Source organism: Neopelma chrysocephalum, unplaced genomic scaffold (genome assembly GCF_003984885.1).
Source record: "Neopelma chrysocephalum unplaced genomic scaffold, ASM398488v2 Primary Assembly neopelma1_70, whole genome shotgun sequence".
In the NCBI taxonomy this organism is placed as follows: Eukaryota; Metazoa; Chordata; class Aves; order Passeriformes; family Pipridae; genus Neopelma; species Neopelma chrysocephalum.
Genome location: NW_020897730.1, coordinates 3,198,347 through 3,218,253, shown reverse-complemented (window position 1 = coordinate 3,218,253; position 19,907 = coordinate 3,198,347). Strand labels below are relative to the sequence as shown.

The following is a 19,907-nucleotide window of genomic DNA, read 5'->3' as shown; positions in this document are numbered from 1 at the left end:
GTTTAAGTTACCTTTTTCTAACTGTTTTACTTTGGAGTGAATCTCTGTCGCTACTTGTATTCTGGTAGCAGTAATAATGACAGTCTCGAATAACCTTTAGTGGGATTTTGCATAAACACAGTTTTTCATTTTAAATTGTAATACTAGTAATACATCAGTCCCAGTATTTAAAACAGGCAACTTCTGACATAGCTGTCATTGTTGGCTGAGTCTGGTAAATGCAGCAGTAAATGTTGGGTCAGCTGAGGGAATGCTGTACGATGGCAGCCTCACGTCCTCGGTGCAGCAGAAAGCCCATGGAGAACCTGATCCCCTCACCTCCCTCCCAGGTGAATCAGCTCTCCAGGGAGACAGGCAGCAGGAGCTATTTTGGACACTGCAGCCTGTCACCCCAGGGGAATGTGCCAGGCCTGGTCTGGGAAGGAAGCAGGCAGATTCCCCTCCCAGAGAGTGGTCCCTTCTCTGGGAGAAGGGGCTGTTAGTGCTGTGCAGTCTTTATTCAGGCAGCTGGTTCTAGTCAGGAAATACAAACTCGTCTTTCACCCGAATGAGTGTCCTTTATGAATTATAATGTATAGGTTTACTTTCTTACAGTGGTTTTAGGAGTTTTTCTTGGCCCTTGATGGTTGAACTTCCATCCAAACACCAAGAGGGAGGCGGGTGAGAACTTCCTCATGCAGCTCAGCTAACAGCTCAATGAGAGTTTTCTCACTGGCAGGAGACCCTTGTGTTGGACCAGTTATAACCACTGAATAGAGTGGGAATCAGTGATTGTTTTGCCTGATTTTTGTCTCTTTTAAAAATCTTTTCAAATTGATTGCTACTTGTGTTTACAGGACAAAGCTAACAACACTACCTTCAACAGAAAAAAAATAATATGGAAGAGGAAAGCAAGATAGACATGAATTTAAAAATAAACCACTTTTAGGTGGAAATTGCACAGACATTTCACTTTTGAAAAGCATCTTTTCCCATATGCCAAGATGTTTAAAGACAGATACAGTCCATATGCTAAAACAGTTATACCTTACAGTTTCCAGATAAAAAGAAGTCAATTATGCAGAGTTTCTAGATACAAAATCTATCAGTAGTATTACTAATATTTTGGAAGAATTATAGACTAGTCTGTTTAACTGTATGCATTTCATTCCTGACATTGTATAGTAATTCCTCTGTCTGTCTGCAATAGGCTGGGACAAATGGTTATATGGCTCCTGAAATCCTGAAGGAAGAAGACTACAGCTATCCCGTGGACTGGTTTGCTATGGGCTGCTCTATTTATGAGATGGTTGCTGGGCGAACACCATTCAAGGATTTCAAAGAAAAGGTCAATAAGGATGAGGTTAGAAGAAGAACTCTGGAAGATGAGGTGAAATTTGAACATGCCAGCTTTACAGAGGAAGCAAAAGATATTTGCCGACTGTTTTTGGCTAAGAAAAAAGAGGACCGTTTAGGAAGCAGGTATGCCTTCTCAGACTCAGTAAAATGCAGATTAAAGCTGCAAACAGCATCATTATTTTACATATTACACAAAATGGGTTACATCTTCACTTTCTACAGAGTACTGAATTTTCCCTTTGATTTCTAGGAAGAGAGAGGTGGAAAGTTTTGAAGATAATATGGAAATAAGGAATGTTGCAATAGTGTGGTTATCTATCCTCACTTCAGACATAGGAGTTCCCTTCTGTCATTTTCTGTGTTAGACTCTGTATAGGTTTGGGGAGAAGGGGGCAACCCGTTTTTGTTGCACATTCTTTCCTAAAGGTATAAGATATTCAAGTAGAAACCTGCATCTATGCCAGTGCAGACTGAGTACACAATCTTAGGCTGTATCACTTACTGGAATGATGTGGGCAGAAATCCAAATCTGCAATGTGGATTCTCTTCCCTGCAGATATCTAACTTGCAAGGCTGCGTCATTGGCTTCTTGCTGAACAGACCTTAACCCCTCTGCTTTGCTCAACTGCTTTAAAAAAACCTTAGACAGATTTTGGTCTTCCTGACTCATCCCAGGGAGAAAAAGAAGGAAAAAAATATTTGGCACAAATGCCTATAAAGCAAAACATTTCTGGGGACTTTACAGGTGGCTTTGGGTTGATGAAGACTGATGGATGTGTCCCTGACTTAGAAATTTCAAGGAACTGTTCAATAAGAAGAAAACTGCAAAGCTAAACATTATAATGTGTAACTTGTCTATCTCTGCTGCCTTTGAGGTGTGTTGGTGTGTATATATATATGTAAATCATTTAGTGCATTTCCAATGAGACAGATTGTGGACAAAATAAAAAATATAATAATAATGTAAAAAATTAATAGGAAACTGATAGTACCTATCTTTAGAGTACTCTACATTTGAATCATCTATGAATACAAATATGTGTATCAGGTGCTTTTCCAGTCTAATGGTGGAATAGACAAAGGATCTTACTGAAAATGCGTAGACTTCTAAATTTATATTTCATAACAGTTTTTAAAAATGCTAGGCAAACATTTATCTGAAAGAATTTACTCTAATAAAAGATAATATATCATTAATACATATATCTTTAATATTCTAGTGCTACATGAAGACAGCTACTCTTTGTGCCTAATGACTTTTCCCAACAACTACGCCAGGCAGCAGAAAAAAGTTATTTTCACCAGCTCATAGAGTATGTTTAGTACAAAATCTGTATGATTTGAGGATGTTTTAAAAGCTTGTTTTAAAAGCTTATTTTAAAAGTAAATTTAACACAAAAACATGTGGAGCATTCTAACTTACAAGTCAGCATACTTGCAGTCATTTAGACTTAGAGCATTTTGTGAAGTAAACAAATATCAGAGTAGGAGAAAATGAATTGAGAGATTCTGAATGACTTGGTCAAGTTCATTCAGCAAGTCTGAAGCAAAACCAGCAACACATGATTCACTTCCTGTAACCACATCCCCTGTGCCAAGAGAGTCATTTACCATCATTCTCTCTTCTTTTTGTTCCATTCCTTCTCAGCAATGGGACAAATGTACACAGAAAGGTAACTGCACATATTATTTTTAATTTTCTGCTGTTTAAGATACCCTTACTCTTATGTGCCATAATTAGAGAAGGAAAGCAATAGGATGTATTCCCTTCCTGGGCATGATAGAGAATAAAAGCCTGCATGTACCTCTTAAACAGGGCAATACTATTCAGGACAGCTCATCCTTTTGTAGAGATTAGTACTGTAAATCTACTAAGGACAACAAGAGCTTGGGTTATCTACAGAAGTGCCTGTTGCATAAGTTAAAGCTGCTCAAAGACAGCTTTACTTTGTACACCTGACCTTTTAAAACACTCTTTTATTGAAGGTTCAATTTCACCAGCTAAGGAAAGATGTAACCCCTTTTCTCCACGCAAGCTTTTTGGGATTGACATCTCAAATCCCAAACCTGTAAAGTGATTTTTAAATTTTTTTTTAATGGAAGAATGCAAAATTGTCCAACTTCCTATAAGTTCATTTGCTCTTCCTGTTAAAGTTACGTAAAAAGGCAGTTCACAGAGGAAGAGCTTAAGTTCACCTCCAGCTACTTGGAAGATGCCTCAGTTCCAGTAGATGGCATTCATGTAGCTTTACATTTTTTAACTTTTTATGTTTTCAGGAGGAGAAACACTGCGGCAATCCATTTTGGAGCCTCCACCAGCTTCTAGTGCTTTTTGGTTTCTGTTACAGAAAGGAAAAGTGAAATAAAAGGGAATTTCTGTGAGTGCATCTGCCCAGTAGAATGTCAGTACTACTGGCCCACGAGTGTCCCAGGACATTAGTTAATTGGAACAGCAACTCTAATGCACTTCAGGCTACCAGTGAAAGTATATATAAGTCATGTCAGGCTGCTCAGGTACTTGGTATCACTAGATACCAACTGGGTAAGTTAGGAGATGATTTTGCAAGACTGTATATATGCAGAGGTCATGATCCCTGTTGGTTTAATCTGTATAATTGTGTTCATATGCTTCTTTTGGGTTGAAAATATCATTTTTTCGTTGCTCAGCATGCCTGGATGGCAGCTTCTCTCATTCTTCAGGCTGTGATTTAGCATCCTAGTCGTGGTGGTGTACAGTAGGTAGTGGTTGGTGGTGGCTTGCTCAGAGGAACTGGGCACCAGAGGTGCAAAGTGACAATAGCAGGGGAGCTGAAAAGGGCAGCTGGTGGTTTCATCCTGGCCATGCCTGGGTAGCACCAAGGCAGGCTGGAAGCATGGCAGGACAGCATGGCAGGAACAGGCAGTAGCAGCAAGCTGGAGAAGCTGTTCTGCATGCATAGTATTGAGGCCTTAAAAAATGAAGATTTTTCCATAGTCACACAAATCTTCTACTTCTATATGGTGCTTCTGCACACTTGCAAAGATAAAAAGACTTGCCAAATGTTTGCATTACCTTTTGTTCATAGAACATTGTATAGAAATACATGAGGGCTTACACTTTGCTCAGTATGATTTTGTAAGGAAGTGGGAAAAGCAAAAGCAATGTGTTAGGACCTACCATTTTCTGAGGCCGAAACCCAGACAAATTTGGTTTTCCTATATTACTGTTTTCAAGAGTGGTGCATTCATAAATACATTTAAAAAAAGAATGCATAGGTGTGGAAAATACAGTGCTCCTGTCTGCTCCTCCTTTCTCTAGAATTCAAAACTCAGGCTTTGCATACCTTGACACTAGAGGCACGGTTCAAAAGCTGTGGTCTTCGGTCACACTTTAGTGAGCACACATTTGAGGCTCAGATGATTCTTAACATCACCATATCCTACTAGTCTCTCTGTGGGTCTACAGTGAAAAAATTCAGTGTTTCTTTTACAGCTAAAGTTCTCTCTGAGGTCTGCAGGTGTTTTTCATAAGATGCATTTATGCATTTACAATTATTTAGTCCTTTCTTGTTTTTATTATTAGGTATTAACAATATTAATAAAGGATTGTGTTTGTGACAGTGGCACACATACTTTTGTTAATGTCATAATTTGTGAATCTCTTGCCTAAAAAAATCTTTGTTCATTTGTAAGAGTATTTATTTTGCATGAACAGAGTCACTAAAAGCAGGAGTGTTTGAGTGACATAACAGTTTTATGCTTTGAATTCAGATGAAACCAGAAATGTCATTTGTCACCAGATTCCTGTTGTTGCTCTGAGCCAGTCTCCTGATATATTAACCCAAGGTACCCCAGCCTAGAGTTTAATAGATATTCTTACCCTAGATTATAGGATAGATATTCTTATCCTGGTTAATACAGAGGCAGTTGTTGAACTGCCATTTTTGGACAGTAAATCCCAGAGTCCCCCTCCCATCCTGCTCTCTGTTCAGTTCTGGTGGGAATGTATCTTTGGATAGGGGTATCTGAGATGCAGCACTGCAACTCCTGCATGGCACCTTGCCCGGACTGATTTACCCTGAGAGGTGGAGCAGTGAGTAATGGGATCGGAATGTTTTCTGCTTCTCAGCTTTGCTTATATTGTGCAAAGCAACATTCTTTGGTTAGGAAAAAAGGAATTGTGTTGTATTATATATATCTATCTCCTTATTTTAAAGTACCCTTATGTATAAAACACAGACGCACCTGTACCTCTCTGAGAGCAAAACATCCCACTGATTAACAAACTTTTGCTTTGTTGCAGAAATGCAGACGATGACCCAAGAAAACATAATTTCTTCAAAACGATAAATTTCCACAGGCTAGAGGCAAACCTTATTGACCCTCCATTTGTGCCAGATCCATCAGTTGTCTATGCCAAAGATATTGGAGACATTGCTGACTTCTCTGAAGTACGAGGAATTGAGTTTGATGACAAAGATAAGAAGTTCTTCAAAAGGTTTGCGACAGGTGCTGTCCCTATACCCTGGCAGGAGGAGATCATTGAAACAGGACTGTTTGACGAACTGAACGATCCCAACAGAGTCGAGTCCGGAGGTTACGCCAACGGAGGTGAATCTAAGTCAGGAGTTTGTTTGTTGTTGTAAATATCGTATCGTTATCAAAAAGAGTAGAAACCACCTCCGAACTTTCCATGTTCTGGCACTGTGTCAGAAACTCAGTGCACCTGTTTGAGAAGAAGCAACCAGTGTAATGTGACATTGGCAGGCTATGTAGGACGACCAGCTGTATAGACTGTATTATTTGCCTTTGTTCTAACAAAAGAGATAATATTTTTGTGTTATTGAAGATGTATCAAATGAAGAACCATATTTCTCCAAGAAACTTAGAATAGAAATTCTGGAATACAAAAAGCAATGATAGAGTGAAGAGGCAGCAGCTTTTGAAAATGACTGTTTACCGTTTTGAATACAATGATTTGTTGGTTTTCTTTCTTTGTTCTTGTTGTTTCTACTAACATTTCCTTGTTCTGCAGTTTTCAGGAAGGATTTTTTAATTTTTGAGTAATATTCTCAGGTAGACAGTGGAGCTCACGTACCATGTCAAACTTGGAATCTTATTGGTTAGCCAGTCTGTCCGTTGTTTTCTTAAGTTCTGTTAGTTTTTGGATGGTTTGATTGTAATATGTTCAAGTTGTCATAAAATATAAAGAAAGCTCTACATATCATTAGGAAATAAGAACGACAGGATCAGACTATTTTCAAAGTTGATTTTAATGAAGTGAAGATAAGATTGCACCAAATCTAATGGAATAAAGCATTTATTTATTATTATTATGTGTATTCTTTTAAGTAATAATACCATACACAAAGAAAATATATTTGTAAGTACACATTCTCTTTGACAATTTTATACTTTTATCAGGTTTTCTGGTAATTTTTCTGTATTTTGGTGATAAATTAAGCTACAGATAGACCAAAGCAATATGTTATTGGCTTTTCACAAGACATTTATTTCAGTGCAATATAGGTTTTAAGTCAGTACTTGCAAAATGCATTATACTGTTAAGTGCTGTAATGGTGGAAAGGTTATGTATGCAAGTTGAAACTATCTTCAAATGTTTATTGATTCTCATGCAAATTTTGATGTGTTTTTATTTTTCAATTTTATGACAACCTAAATTGAATTAATTGGAAACATTTCTGTGAATACTTGCTACTGGTGAAGTGTATTACTCATGAGAGGCCTCCTGCTGATTTTCTGTGGTAAGAAAATAGGCAGTAGTTGTTTGCACAACTTCTAAAACTGATCCTGCATGCTGGTTATGTCATCCATCCAGCCACAATTTCCATTGACTAAAGTGGAAGTTGAACCTGCTTCATTCCTTGGAATTCTGGAGGCTGCTAATGCCCAGTTTTCTATTTTTCATATGCAAACCCCCTACTGAACTCAAAGACTTCCATTATAGAGACATTGGGATTGAACCCACACATCTGTTTTAGAAGAGGAAAACCAGTATATACGATGTCTTCTATAGTCAGGTCTGTCATGTGCATTGCTTTGGTATTTATGTATAATCTAATAGCTCATCCCAAACATTGCAGCAAAAACTCCTTAGTTTTAAATACTTTAAGTGATTTAGTCACAGCTAAGAAATACATTGGTAATACAATGTGTTGTTCTAAGCAAAAAAATATAATTCTTCTTTTTTTCCTTTCAAATTTGCTTTTCCAGTGCTTTATATACTTAATTTTCAAATGAAAATCATGAAGAACAGTGCTACTTAGGATTAGTAGATAATTCTGTTCATTAATTATGAGCATATATATGCCTTTTGAGCAGGGACTTTAAAACAATATAAGCTGAATTCTGACTTGGTCTTTTAATTGAGAAGGGTGATCCTGAAAGATTGTGAGAAGCAGAGGAAGTTGAAAGGAGAGTGATGTGGTTCTGGCATGGATTTAGGAGAGCACTTCCACTGCTGACATCCACTGATTTTATTTCTCATTGCTCCCATCTGTAGAAAACTCTCACAGAGTGGTATTAGGCTAATATATTTAAGAAATCAAGACCAAAAACTTCATCATACATACATTTTTTAAAAAACAAAGCAAAACACAAAACCACACAGAAACTATAACCACCCCCACCACCTTATTACAGCTAGGAGAGACCTGTTAGTGCTAATGGCATCAAACTTTTGTCCTGAACTGATACACCTCAAATCCATAGAAATGCTGTTCCACAAATCCTCCAGAACCAGAAAGCAATACTCTGTAGGTTTTCCATTGCATAACTAATTTTTCATTATATACATGTTCCCGTTTGGAAAGAGGTTATATATAGACAGAACCAGAACTTAATGTCTTGTTTGAGTCACATATCCCCTGTGATACCAGGTGTTGCAAGTCTGGGTTTTTCCAAATGTATTGCAGTACTGAGATGTGTGAATTCAGGATGCTCTGGGCACATAACATTAGGTTATTTAGCTTTAGAAATGTTACGGTGTCACTGAATCCCGGGATGTTTATCACTGAGATACCATAATGTTAAGTGTCTCATGAATCATTCAAAGTAGCACATCAGAAGTCTGATAATGCACAGTTTGGCACAGTGTGTGACAGAGAAGAATGTGTTAGTTTGAAATACTCATTTTAATATTTTTAAAATTCTCCTTCACAACATGGACAACTTCTCTTTGCACTGTGGAGAGGGGGGCAGGGCAAAGATTATTTCTGTATTCCTGTTAGAATTTCAGTGGGTCTTTAAAAATTAATTTCAACTTCTTTTTAAGGAATCTGTGAAATGCTTGGTTCTTTTCTTCTTCCTGCCACTGTAGAGTTCCTTGGTAAACTTTCAGGAGCAAAGTTACTTAACAACCTGCCTCACCTTAACAAAACAAAGCCAGCAATCCCAAAAGATTTACATGTTCAATGAACTGTCTTACTGCAACCAAAGATGCTACTCATGTGAGTAAACTTGAATGTATATACAAGTGTTGCAAGATCAGGGCCCAAGACAAAATATTGATCGAGACATTGGATGTTTATGGTAGAAAAAGAGGGATGAATTTGTGGGAGGAAAATAACCTTGTGGTTGTGAGTTGAGTTCTTGTGGCAAAAGAAAATTACGTAATTTGAAACTGCGATTTTTTTCTTCTAGCTGTCTCTCTTTTTCCTGCTTTGCCAGCTTTGTGGTGTCTCACTTGGCTGCCTCTTTTTGCAGCAGATAAGATGCATTCAAGTGTTAATCTAATTTAAAAAACTAAATTGCAAACTCTATTGCATTAAATGCCATCTGTGTAAGGTTACGGAGTGCCCTGGCCACTCTGCAGGGACTGTACTACCAGTGCTGTCTGTCCTGCCCAGTTTTACTCAGTACAGCTCTTAGAACTGCTTGATAATTTGAACTGTACAAGCCTGAAATGGGAGATTTGTAGCAGCTTGAAATCTGTTCTTGTAAGAACATCATTTAAAGCTGGACAACACTGAATAAACGCTGATGGCTCTGAGAGGTATAAAAGGAAGAACTTTCCCTTGTATCTCAAGTCCAAATTTTCTTTGATACTATCCCTATTACCATTATTCCACTAATTTCACTGAGCACAGAGACAAAATGATGTTTGGCATTAATGTTAACCTAATGAAATCATTGTTCACAGAGATTATTTCTCAGTGGTACTGTGTACCTTCAGTTGTTTCACAGTAAAGGCTCATTTTGTCAATAAATACCTTGTGCTGCAGCAAGTATTCACTTTTCTATTCCAATATGAAAGAGATTTAGTGATTGGAACCTGTGGGCAAATTCCAGGCTATGGAGTAGCAACTGTGTTAGGGAAGGCAACTTTACATTCAGCTAAGAGCATCTTAGCAAACATAATACTTGAGGTAGTTATTTCTTCAACCATAAACAGATGCAAAACAGAAGTAAGATGAGATCTCCAGTTAGAGCAGATGCCTGTAAATGTGCAGTTGTAGTTATAAAGTGATGCATGGTTTTATGGACTTTTAATATCAGCATAGTTTTTAGAAATGACATGCTTATAATACTGTATTTAAAATACTGTTGCTTTTACAGCATTTAATGATATATATGTAACATTTTTCTCATTTGGATATCCACATCTATGATTAGAATGAGTAAGTATGTTCGTGTTATTTACCTTAAAAAATATAAATTGCTTCTTTGATGTTATGACAATAATTTTTATCTTTTTATTATTAGTTTTTTAATACTAAAATATTTAAACTCCTTTATTTATGCGGTAATGAATTGCAAAAAAGTGTTTTCATTATGCATAGTATTTTTTCTCTATAATAGGATTTCAATTAAGAATTAATATCTTAGCAACTATGGCTCATAGCACCACAGAAGCACTGAAAAGCCTACCAGTTCTGGGACTTCTGCTAAAAGCAAAGCATACATTTTTCCCAAATGACAAACACATCAATTTTGAAATCTGCAGATAGAAGAAAATACTGGTGCTTTATAGTCTGAGATCTGACACATATAATGTGATGGGCAAAGGTTCCCTATGGTCAGTGTGGCTTAGGGAGTGCATTTGAAGCTTTGCATTACAGTGGCCTTGGGGAGCTGTACAGGCACAGTGGGGAGTGCCTGGACAGGAACTGAAAACAATGAAGCATATGACTTTTTATGATGAGGTACTGCACTATTACAGCAAATAACTCCCAATCTAGTATTTCATTTTCAAAAAATAGCCAAAAAATGAATGTTTCATAGGAAATCGTTCAGTGTTTCTCTGAATTTCATTTATATAACTGTCTGAACCTGAGCAGAGCTAGTATAAAATTCTTACCGCTTACCTCTCTGCCTTTGCAAAAGTGTGAATAAATAGTGTTCATAGGGGAGTGGAAATCTTTTGGGCATCTCTTGCCTGGAAAAGAAGAAGAGCAAGAACACAGGGGGTATCACTGTGTCTCTTGGAATACAAGTACCTTCATCCATGGGAAAATATGCCTGGTGATGTCTGTAGGTAGCACCATTCTCTTAAGTTCATTTCTTTTTGTATGGCATAGCATATGGTCCTTACATTCACCCCAGTTGTGTGCCCTCTTCTGTCACCTCCTGAAGGCTGGCACAGTTCTGAATGAAGCCCCTTAAACTTTCAGGGAAACTTAAGGTTACTTCTGTAGCTTGGACAGACAAAAGGTGCCATAAACAATAGCTGTCAACACCATTGCAGTCAAGTGCTACTCCAAGTGGTGAAAGGCTTTTGGAGGGAGAAACATGGGAAAAAAACCCCATGAGTCTCTTTGGAAGGGCTTCCGGGTATCTTAGGTCTATTCCTTTCCCTCTGACAACTTCAGGGCAGCTGCAGTGGTTAATTCCTCCCTTTCCTGTTGACCAAGTGCAAGCACAGTCTGGTTTAGTAGTTATTTTGTCCTGTGTATGCTCTTTATCCGTGCTTTTCAATGTCTGAGCTTTGTTAGTAGGTCAGTTCTTCCAAGTGTTTTGTTTTCTGGTTAATGTACACCAATATGGTGCTATTGTGGTGTTTGGTAGAATGACTTAGAAAGAAAGAAAATTTTCATTTTTCTTTTGTGCACAAGCATTAAGTGAAGTTAAACATAACTAATTAATTCTGACATGTGCTTTATCAGTTGTTCTTTACCAAACCTACATGTTGGCCTATACAATTCATTGAAGTTGTTCTGACAGTTACATTTTACAGAGTGGAAAGATACAGCGAGGCTGAACGACACACTGTGTACATGTCCTTATGATGGGAGTTCCTCATGATGAATGTTTCCGTGATTCATGTTTTTATAAAGAATGCCAAAGGGATGACTATGGATATATCACTTGTCATAACTTGTAGTTCAGTTAACAATAGTGGAGTAACTGTTTAAAAAAACAGCTATTGTACAGGAATGTTCAGTCATGTTTTCTTTGCAATACTTCATGCAAGCATGACATGGGATGTGCTAGACGTGTCTCGTGACTTTTGGATCGCTGGAGTAAAACAGCTCCTGCAAGTAAGAACAGATTTGTTAATCAGTCGTGTCCACAAGCATTCCTACAGCAATACATGCTGTTCCCACTGAACACCTTTTGGACAGCGGTGAGAGGTTTCTTTTAATTGCATTGCTGCTCTGCAGTGCTTAGTTACAGCTCAGTCTGTGCAAATACATTGATGGAACTACAAAGACAGAAATTTTTTCCATAGCCTGGACTTCTCAGAAGGATGTAGAGCAGAGCATATCACCACAGTGGTTGCTTCTGACATCACCAGCATGTAAGCAAGAAGTGGCTTTGGGAGTATGAAAGCAAACCAAAAGAAGTCCCATTGCCCAATGGATGGAGTCAGTTTGGTCCCACTGTTGGGAATGGCTTCTCTGGATCAAGTGGCAGTAAAGCTGGTTCTTGAAAGACAGGAGTGATCAGAGTGGAACCAGTGAGATAATGTCAGCAACAGGACCAAAGGGAGGACCCTAAAGCATTCCTGTTTGTGCCCTTCCTTGTCTAAAGGAATTACATTAATAGTAAAAAGTATTGATCATTTTTATCATTATTAGTAACAAAAACATCATGATCATAAAGAAGAACCACTAGTACCAATTACCAATTTAGCCTGTTTCTCTGTAATAACTGGAGGAAGATGCCTGATTTACAAACAAGCCCAAAAGAATTTTGATTCTATTCCCAAAACATAATACCAACAGGATGTAATGAACAACAGGAGGAAACTCTGTTGAAGTTGTACAGGACAATTGGCAGAATAGTAATCTCAAATATGGTATCTGGCTTGTAAATCTGTTTTAATCTATCCTAATTATGCAGGAACTACAAAGCTGATTTGAAAACAGTCATTAAGCAAAGAAGTTTTTCCTGATGAATACAGGAATTTTTTCTTTTTATTCTTTCCAAGGTATGTTTCCTTCCTTCCTCCAGACTGACTTCTATGCTATTCCCCATTAGGACTTGATACATTAATGCAATTCTGCGAACAGATAAGAGGCTATTTTTGGCCCCAAAACTTTGATGGAGTTGGTGAAAACAGAGCTACGTTGAGAAGATAATGACACATCAGCAATTAACTGGTGTCCAAAAAGATGAAAAATATGAAATCAACATATATAAAAAATGAGGCTATAATTTAGGAAATATTTTCTAAAGCAAGGAGGAGATATTTTAACTCACATCAGTTCCTTAGTACAATTACTGTACATGTCTATAAATAAAATGTATCACTGGTGCAGGCTATTTTAATCAGCATCCACATAATAATAAATATTCATCCTAATATTAAGTAAGGTTTGAAGAGACTGATCTATATATCTTGCTGCCCAGAGTGAAGGCAAAGACTTAATGCTGGATATTTGATTACAACAGCTAAGCTGTGCTGGCAGCAGCATGTACAAGTATGTAAACTTTTGGTTTCCCACGCTTACTTAGTGAAATTGAGAAATGATAGTGCTGGAATCTGGAACCCAGCACCAAACTAATCAGCTGTCAGAGCACTCTTGCATAAAACCTTTCAAGTTTAAGGTATCAGACTAAAAAGGATGAACTCTCTGAGAGTTGGTGTAATGATTCTGTAGTTGTGTCTGTCGATACTCACATCTGGTTTTCTTTAATAAATAGTAAAAGCAGCAACATTCTCAGTACTTTTTGAAGAAATGTGGGCAGCTATGTTCTATAGCTCTATTGCTCAATGGCATCTTTTCATCAAGTACAGGGGAAGAAATCAGAAAATGTGCTCTTATGAAATTGTAAGGATAGTTTGTACGCTGCTTAAAATAATCCAGTAATGATGTATTGTCTGATACAACCTAAGAATCAGTAGTTTCTCATGCTTTTATCTTAGTATAAGACATCCCATAATGAGAATTCTACTCCATTAAATCAAGCAATGGATTAATGTTCAAATACTGTTTTTCCTAAATTCCGTGCTCCAAGTGATTTTCCCATTTCTGCAGTTCACATTTTTGCTCCTCTCCCCATCTTTCTGTGTCAATACTAAATCAAAACATTATGTTCTTTTTGATGTGAATGAAAATGTGGTGACAGATGCTGGATGAAAAGTCCTATAATTCATGAACTCATAACCCTAATGCAGGATCTACTCCCAGAGAACTAAAACTGAGTATGTACTCTAATATTCAGTCCTTCTAAAGGCTCTATGTTACACCAGTTCCAGGCAGGGAAAAGAGTAAAGAAATGGATAATCTCTTCAGAATTTTCCATATGCCTTGTACAGAGAATAGTGGATCAAGTGTTTTAAACAAAGAAAGGAAGGAAACTTTGATTTCTTGCCAAGAGATTGAAACCTCCTGATCTCTTGCCAAGCTGGTTGATTTTGCTGCCAGCAGTTTCCTCACCTTAAAGAGCTCCTTTTTGTCTATAAAACTAACAGCAGGGAAGGAGAAGGCTCTGCAGAATGGCAGTGCTGGCAGAATCTGCTCTAGTCAATGTGTGGACCAATTCACTTTCAAATTTTGATATGTACCAGAAAACACACGCAGTTCCAGGCAGGGGTGACCTCAGGTGATCCCTAACCAAATTTTACTTTTTTTCTCCAAGTACATGAAAGTTACTGGTGTTGTGAATGTTGATCTCTTACTGCACAGAAAATATTTAACTGCTTTTGCTGTTGAATAAAATATGACCCTGATTTTCAGGATTCCACATATTCTGTTTTTTGTTGGTTTTTTTTAAATGTTGAGATTTACCAAATTTAAGAAACTGAGCTCATTTGAAGTGAATGCATCAGTTCTGAAACTTGGCCTCCCTCAAAACTGGTGAGTTACTGCAGTTACATCATGTCCTTGGTGTTGATACAAGTGATTTCAGAGCAGTCTCTAAGCAGATGTGGAGCACAAGTTCTTAGATATTTTGCTTATCTTTTTTCAGTGAGAAGAAGAAGAAGATGAAGATGGTAAGGTCTGAAGTCAAAGGTTGGCCAAGGATACTATACCACAAGGTTTTTAGTTTTATTATGCTAACAGGCCTGGGACCAGATATGTGTGATCAAATTATCTGCTGGGGAGTAATAAAACATAAATCCTGGGCACCTCTTCAGCCTGTTGTCCCAATCATAGTAATGTAAGGCTAATTAATTAAGGCATTGATCAGCTACCCATATCTACTAAATAGAGGGAAAGTTTTTATTTGGAAAATTATAAATTGAAACAATAATGGAAATTACTAATTTTGAGGGGGAGGAAATTGTAATTAGTGAGCTGTATTAGCAAACATCTTCCAGTTTGTGTCTGGATGGACACAGGGATAATTTGTTATTCTGAGATCCATGGAACAGTCACTGCTCCAGACTATAAACTGTTGTTCTGAAATGACCATGATCTTGACATTATCTGAAAAATAGACATTTAAAATCAAGTTAAGACAGGATATGCAGGACCTTAAATCTTCACCTTAATCAGGAGTGGCAGTAAATGCATTAATTGTGTTTTGTTCCTGCAATCTTCCGGTAAGGAAAAAAATAGACCCATTCTGTAAAAGCTATTATTTTAAATGAACAATGACTTTTTTTCTTTTTCTTTTCCAATAGCAAGAGAGGATATGCTGTCTGAGTCTTTTTTTCCCCTTGGAAATACTTTCTAACTTATAGTAAATCAAGTGAACAACCCTCTATTAATTTGTTTTTTCCTTTATATAGCTGATAAGAGAATGTAGAAATAATGTTTCAGACCTTGACACATATCTCTGGGTCACTTCAATGATATGAATATATTTGGACTGTTTAGAAGAAACTAATTTATTTTGTAATACCAAGTGAAAACATTTATGAAGCCTCCAACTACCAGGCAAGAACTGCAACATCCAACTTAATGGTGCACACACAGCTGACTGCAATGATTGTCTGTGTATCCATCCCCAGAGGGCTGGTTTACCTACCCATTTCTCAGTTGCTCAACATACAATTTAAAGACTACTGCAGTCATTTGTATCATTTTCTGTTTCTAGTGAAAACAAATGGTTTTGTCAACTTAAAGGGCTTTCATTTCACTGAAGAAGCAAAGCAATGGGGAGGGAGACACAAGGAGGCACTTAAACAGCTTGAGAGCACAGTATATGTGCTCAGAAGAACTCAATTAAAAAATACTTTCTTTTTTACAAGAGTCTCTGTGGTCACAGATGCTTATCTGTAATTCTAAGTGATACCCTAAGGATTTTTGTGGCTATTCTGCTGCTTCGAGTTCAGACAGCAGCATTTTTATATACTTTTTGCTTAATGTTAAGCCTTTTTAGAGCAGGGAAAAGTCTTAAAGAAAAAAATATTTTTAACTATATGGGAGGACATACCCTTTTGAAAAAACATGGTCCCTCTGTTCTGATTTGAGCAACAGGCATAAGCTCTAGTGACAGAACACTTCAGATTTCTAGATGCCAAATTGATTTATTCTGAAATAAGTAGTTGAAAAACAAAACAAGAAGTGTACTGAACCCAGCACTACTTGACTCAAACTGCACACAAACTTAGAAAAGTGAGTAATATGAAAGAAGGAATTTTTTAATTAATAGGAATCTTAATCAGATAATTTTCTCTAGAAATTGATTAATAATGTATGATTTGACCCAAAAGAAGTGGAAATCTTATGTCTAGGAAACAGCAGAGTATGTAAGTCACAATGGGATTTTATCTTCGTTGGTATTACAGAAACCAAGTTGGAAAATAAGATACACTGTTTAGTTTCAGAGTTTACAATTCTAGCATTAAACCCAGGAGAAATGTCTGTATGATTAACAATGGAGATCATATGTGACTGTTCAAGACATCCACTGCTGGAAATTTATCTCCTGGGTTTAGTTTTTAAATGAACCTTGCTGTGTTTCTTCTGCTACTAAACTGCTGTTGAAGAACAATTCAACAGAGAATGTACTACAATAGAGAAGAAAAATCTGCAGTAGAAGAAGTATGGTTAAATAGATTTCAGAAATTAAATTTACTCTTGTTTGGAATATTGACCACAATGCATGTCATTAGTATTTTTAGCTGATTGTTATATTTACATATTCATAATATAATTTTCATATAATATATTGTGTATTTATCACTTTTAACTGACAGACCCTGTAGTCACCAAAGGCTTTAAAGCAGACCAACTCAGTCTTTTTTTAAAGTGAACCTGCTAAAAGAACCCAAAAGCTTCCTATCTCTGAAGTGAGATGATATTAGCACACAAAATAACAAACACGAGCAAGAGTTCTTTACAGAGAAAGCTGAGGCTTATCAGTGGAGTTGGATTAAAAAGTTGGCAAGTAACCTCCTGGCCAGTGTGCCTTATGGGGTGAATTCCTCAGTTTTGCCTTCCCTTTGGGCAACTTTCAGCAGCCTCCTAATGCATACATAGTTTACACAGCTCCCTGTTAGAGAAACACCCTTATTTCTAGGGTTGGTTCTGAGTCCTTTCCCTGTTCATTGCAGCGTTCCTGCCTGCTGTGCCTCTGACCTCCCCACCCTCTGCTCCAGAGCTGCTGCTCCAGAAAGGTCAGTGCTTCTCCAGGCTGTTCCCCTCTCCCCAGAAGGTTGCAGGATAAGGGACAGGGTAGTACAGCTTGCTGTGCCATTCAGATAATACATGCATGTACAATCTCTGCATAAGCCACAAGCAAAGTAAAAGCCAGTACAATAAATACAATCTTTGCCCCATCATTAACTCTTCAGTGTTACTTTCCCACCTGCACATTAATCACAGGTTAAGAAGTCTGCCCCAAATGTAATTGAAATGGAAGGACAATGATGAGAAAAGTAGAATACTCAAAGCTTTGTAAAAAAATGCAATGCATAAAATTATAATTATTTTTGCACAGAGATACGAACTTTTCCAAAGTTAACAGCTGAGATTGCAAATGTGGTTTTGCTATTGGCGCCCTTTCTATAGCAGAAAGACACGAAAACTGAATTCCCACTGGCTTCCCCCAAATCCAGAATTTCTTAGGTCTGTGTTCAAGAACAATGTTTAGCAATAATTGCTGGCAGTTTCGTATGCTGCATAAACAATTCCTCTCCCACCTAAATACAGAGTTTCTAATTTGTGGCTTACTTGTCTTCCAGTTTACTTCAGGGTATGTATACATACAGCAGCGTGTGTAGATAAGATGAACTAGGTTTGTATCTTGGTAATATGAATTATTAATGATTAAATGAAGTGACCTAATTTAATACAAAGCTTTGAAATTAGTCCTCCTTCTAAGAATATTTTAAAATACAGAATGCATATTTACAAGACACATGTTAGCTGCCCTACCTTGACTTCACGGTGGGTATTGACACAATGACTTAGAATCTAGCAAAAAATCTGTTCTCACTGAGATCATCTCAACCACTTGACAATTACCAAAGAGGAGGGAACAGACCAAATTGTATTTCATGGTCAAACTTAAGGCAGATGTTTAGTATTTCCTGGTGTGGTATTTATTTGAACACTGTTTGGGGCATTATATAATAGATTTGAGAAATCAGCTCTATAGTATACATTGTGTTAAGAGTATGAATTCACTGCCTACAGTCTACACAAATGACCGTTTTCTCTGCAGTCACTTGAGTGTTTTAAATGCAATTAACTCTTATTTTTCTGCTATAGTTATACAGGGCAGTCATTCCTTTCAAGTATTTGTTACTAACTTTTAATAACCTTGTTAATAACCTTTATTGTGTCCAAATATCAGAAACGCAGCATGACATGAAGTGCAAGGATAGTATCTGTACATCAGCCTTAAAACTCTAGGTGTGTGCAGTGCAGTGCCCAGCTACCTTAGTTTGTGTTGAAATGCTGAGAACAGTGTTAGTCTCCATAGCACATGGGAAGTACAGTTCCTTCACCAGCTTCACAAATCACCTTTGACACACAGAAACTGCACTGATTTCTGCCAGAAATCACAACCAGATTTGCTCCTTAGGATGGCTGTACTTTGTTTTATTCATGTTATGGAATTATATTTTCAAAAATCCATTCCTGTGGCCCCAGATTTGTTAACAAATAGATCTCTCAGTTACAATCAATACGTCTTTGGTCTGAGCATTAGAATGTGCAATTTGGTTTGCCCATCTATGCAGATGGGCTTTTATTGTAAATTATCTTGTCTTTCTTCTGATAGCAAACAATTTAGCAGATAAATAAAAAATGAAGATTGATGGTATTAGAGCACAAAGTGCCCATTACAATTACAGCAACAGAGAACTGCAATAAAAAAGACTGTAGAACATTTCAGTCTATGTTTTAATACTCACGATTTGTTTCTAGTTTAAGATTTTATTTTCTCATAGGCTCTGTGATTATAGGTATCTGTGATTATAACAGATTTTGACAGGGTTTTCTTTCAATTTTTCAGTGAATTAGATCCTGCTTCTTCTACTCAAAACACTTCCATTTGTGTATGGGAAGTATCTCTCCCAGCATGTGGAGAAGATACAGCAGTTTTGCTTATTATGTGAGCACTCAAGTGTGGATTTTTGTTGGTTTTGTCTGCAGTATGAATCTGAAAAAAAACCTTCCCCAGCCACTATGTATTAAAAAAACTTGTATTTTACCATCATCTTGTAATAACCACTGTTTCCCTTAAAGTATATAGAGATCAGCTAAATCTTCTGGTTTAAGTATAGTTTCCTTTTAAAGGACTGCATCTGGCAGTAGGAGGCAGAAAAAACATTTTTTGATTGTATTATGATTAGGAAGCAATGGAAAGGGAGGCCTTTTGCATCTGCTTGTTTAAGTGTGAGAGAAATTGGAAAATACATTTTAAAACTAATTTAAAACCTTTATTGGTGGCCCTTTGGGGAAAATCTGCTAGCATTTACTGGGAATTAAACATGCAGGAGCCCGTACAATCAAAAGACATGGGCATATGGATCCAATGTAGCTCTGATTCTTTTATATTATTCCTATAATATTTATTTATAAACCTGTGTTATAGACTACAAAGTGTATCTACTGCTCTTTTGAAATCACAGATAGTTAAAAATCAACCAAAATCAACTACTGAGAGTTTATAATTTTGTTTAAAAGGATTTGATGGTTTGCTGAAAGGAGGTAGTATAATCTTACCAAAAATGCTGTAAAAAAGTCAGACCAAAAATAGAGTAATGGTGGAATTCCCAAACA

At 37.0% G+C, this 19,907-nt stretch overlaps 1 protein-coding gene across 2 annotated transcripts in view; it reads left to right on the top strand.

Annotated features, from left to right (window-relative positions):
* Positions 1-7,766, top strand: part of GRK7 (G protein-coupled receptor kinase 7) — a 33,710-nt gene extending 25,944 nt beyond the window's left edge. For both annotated transcript variants that reach the window (XM_027685949.1, XM_027685948.1), the window contains 2 exons: positions 1,190-1,461; positions 5,621-7,766. In XM_027685949.1, coding sequence (XP_027541750.1) covers positions 1,190-1,461; positions 5,621-5,963 — 615 coding nt within the window. In that variant the 3' untranslated portion in view covers positions 5,964-7,766. The remainder of the gene's footprint in view (positions 1-1,189; positions 1,462-5,620) is intronic.
* Positions 7,767-19,907: the final 12,141 nt, after the last annotated feature.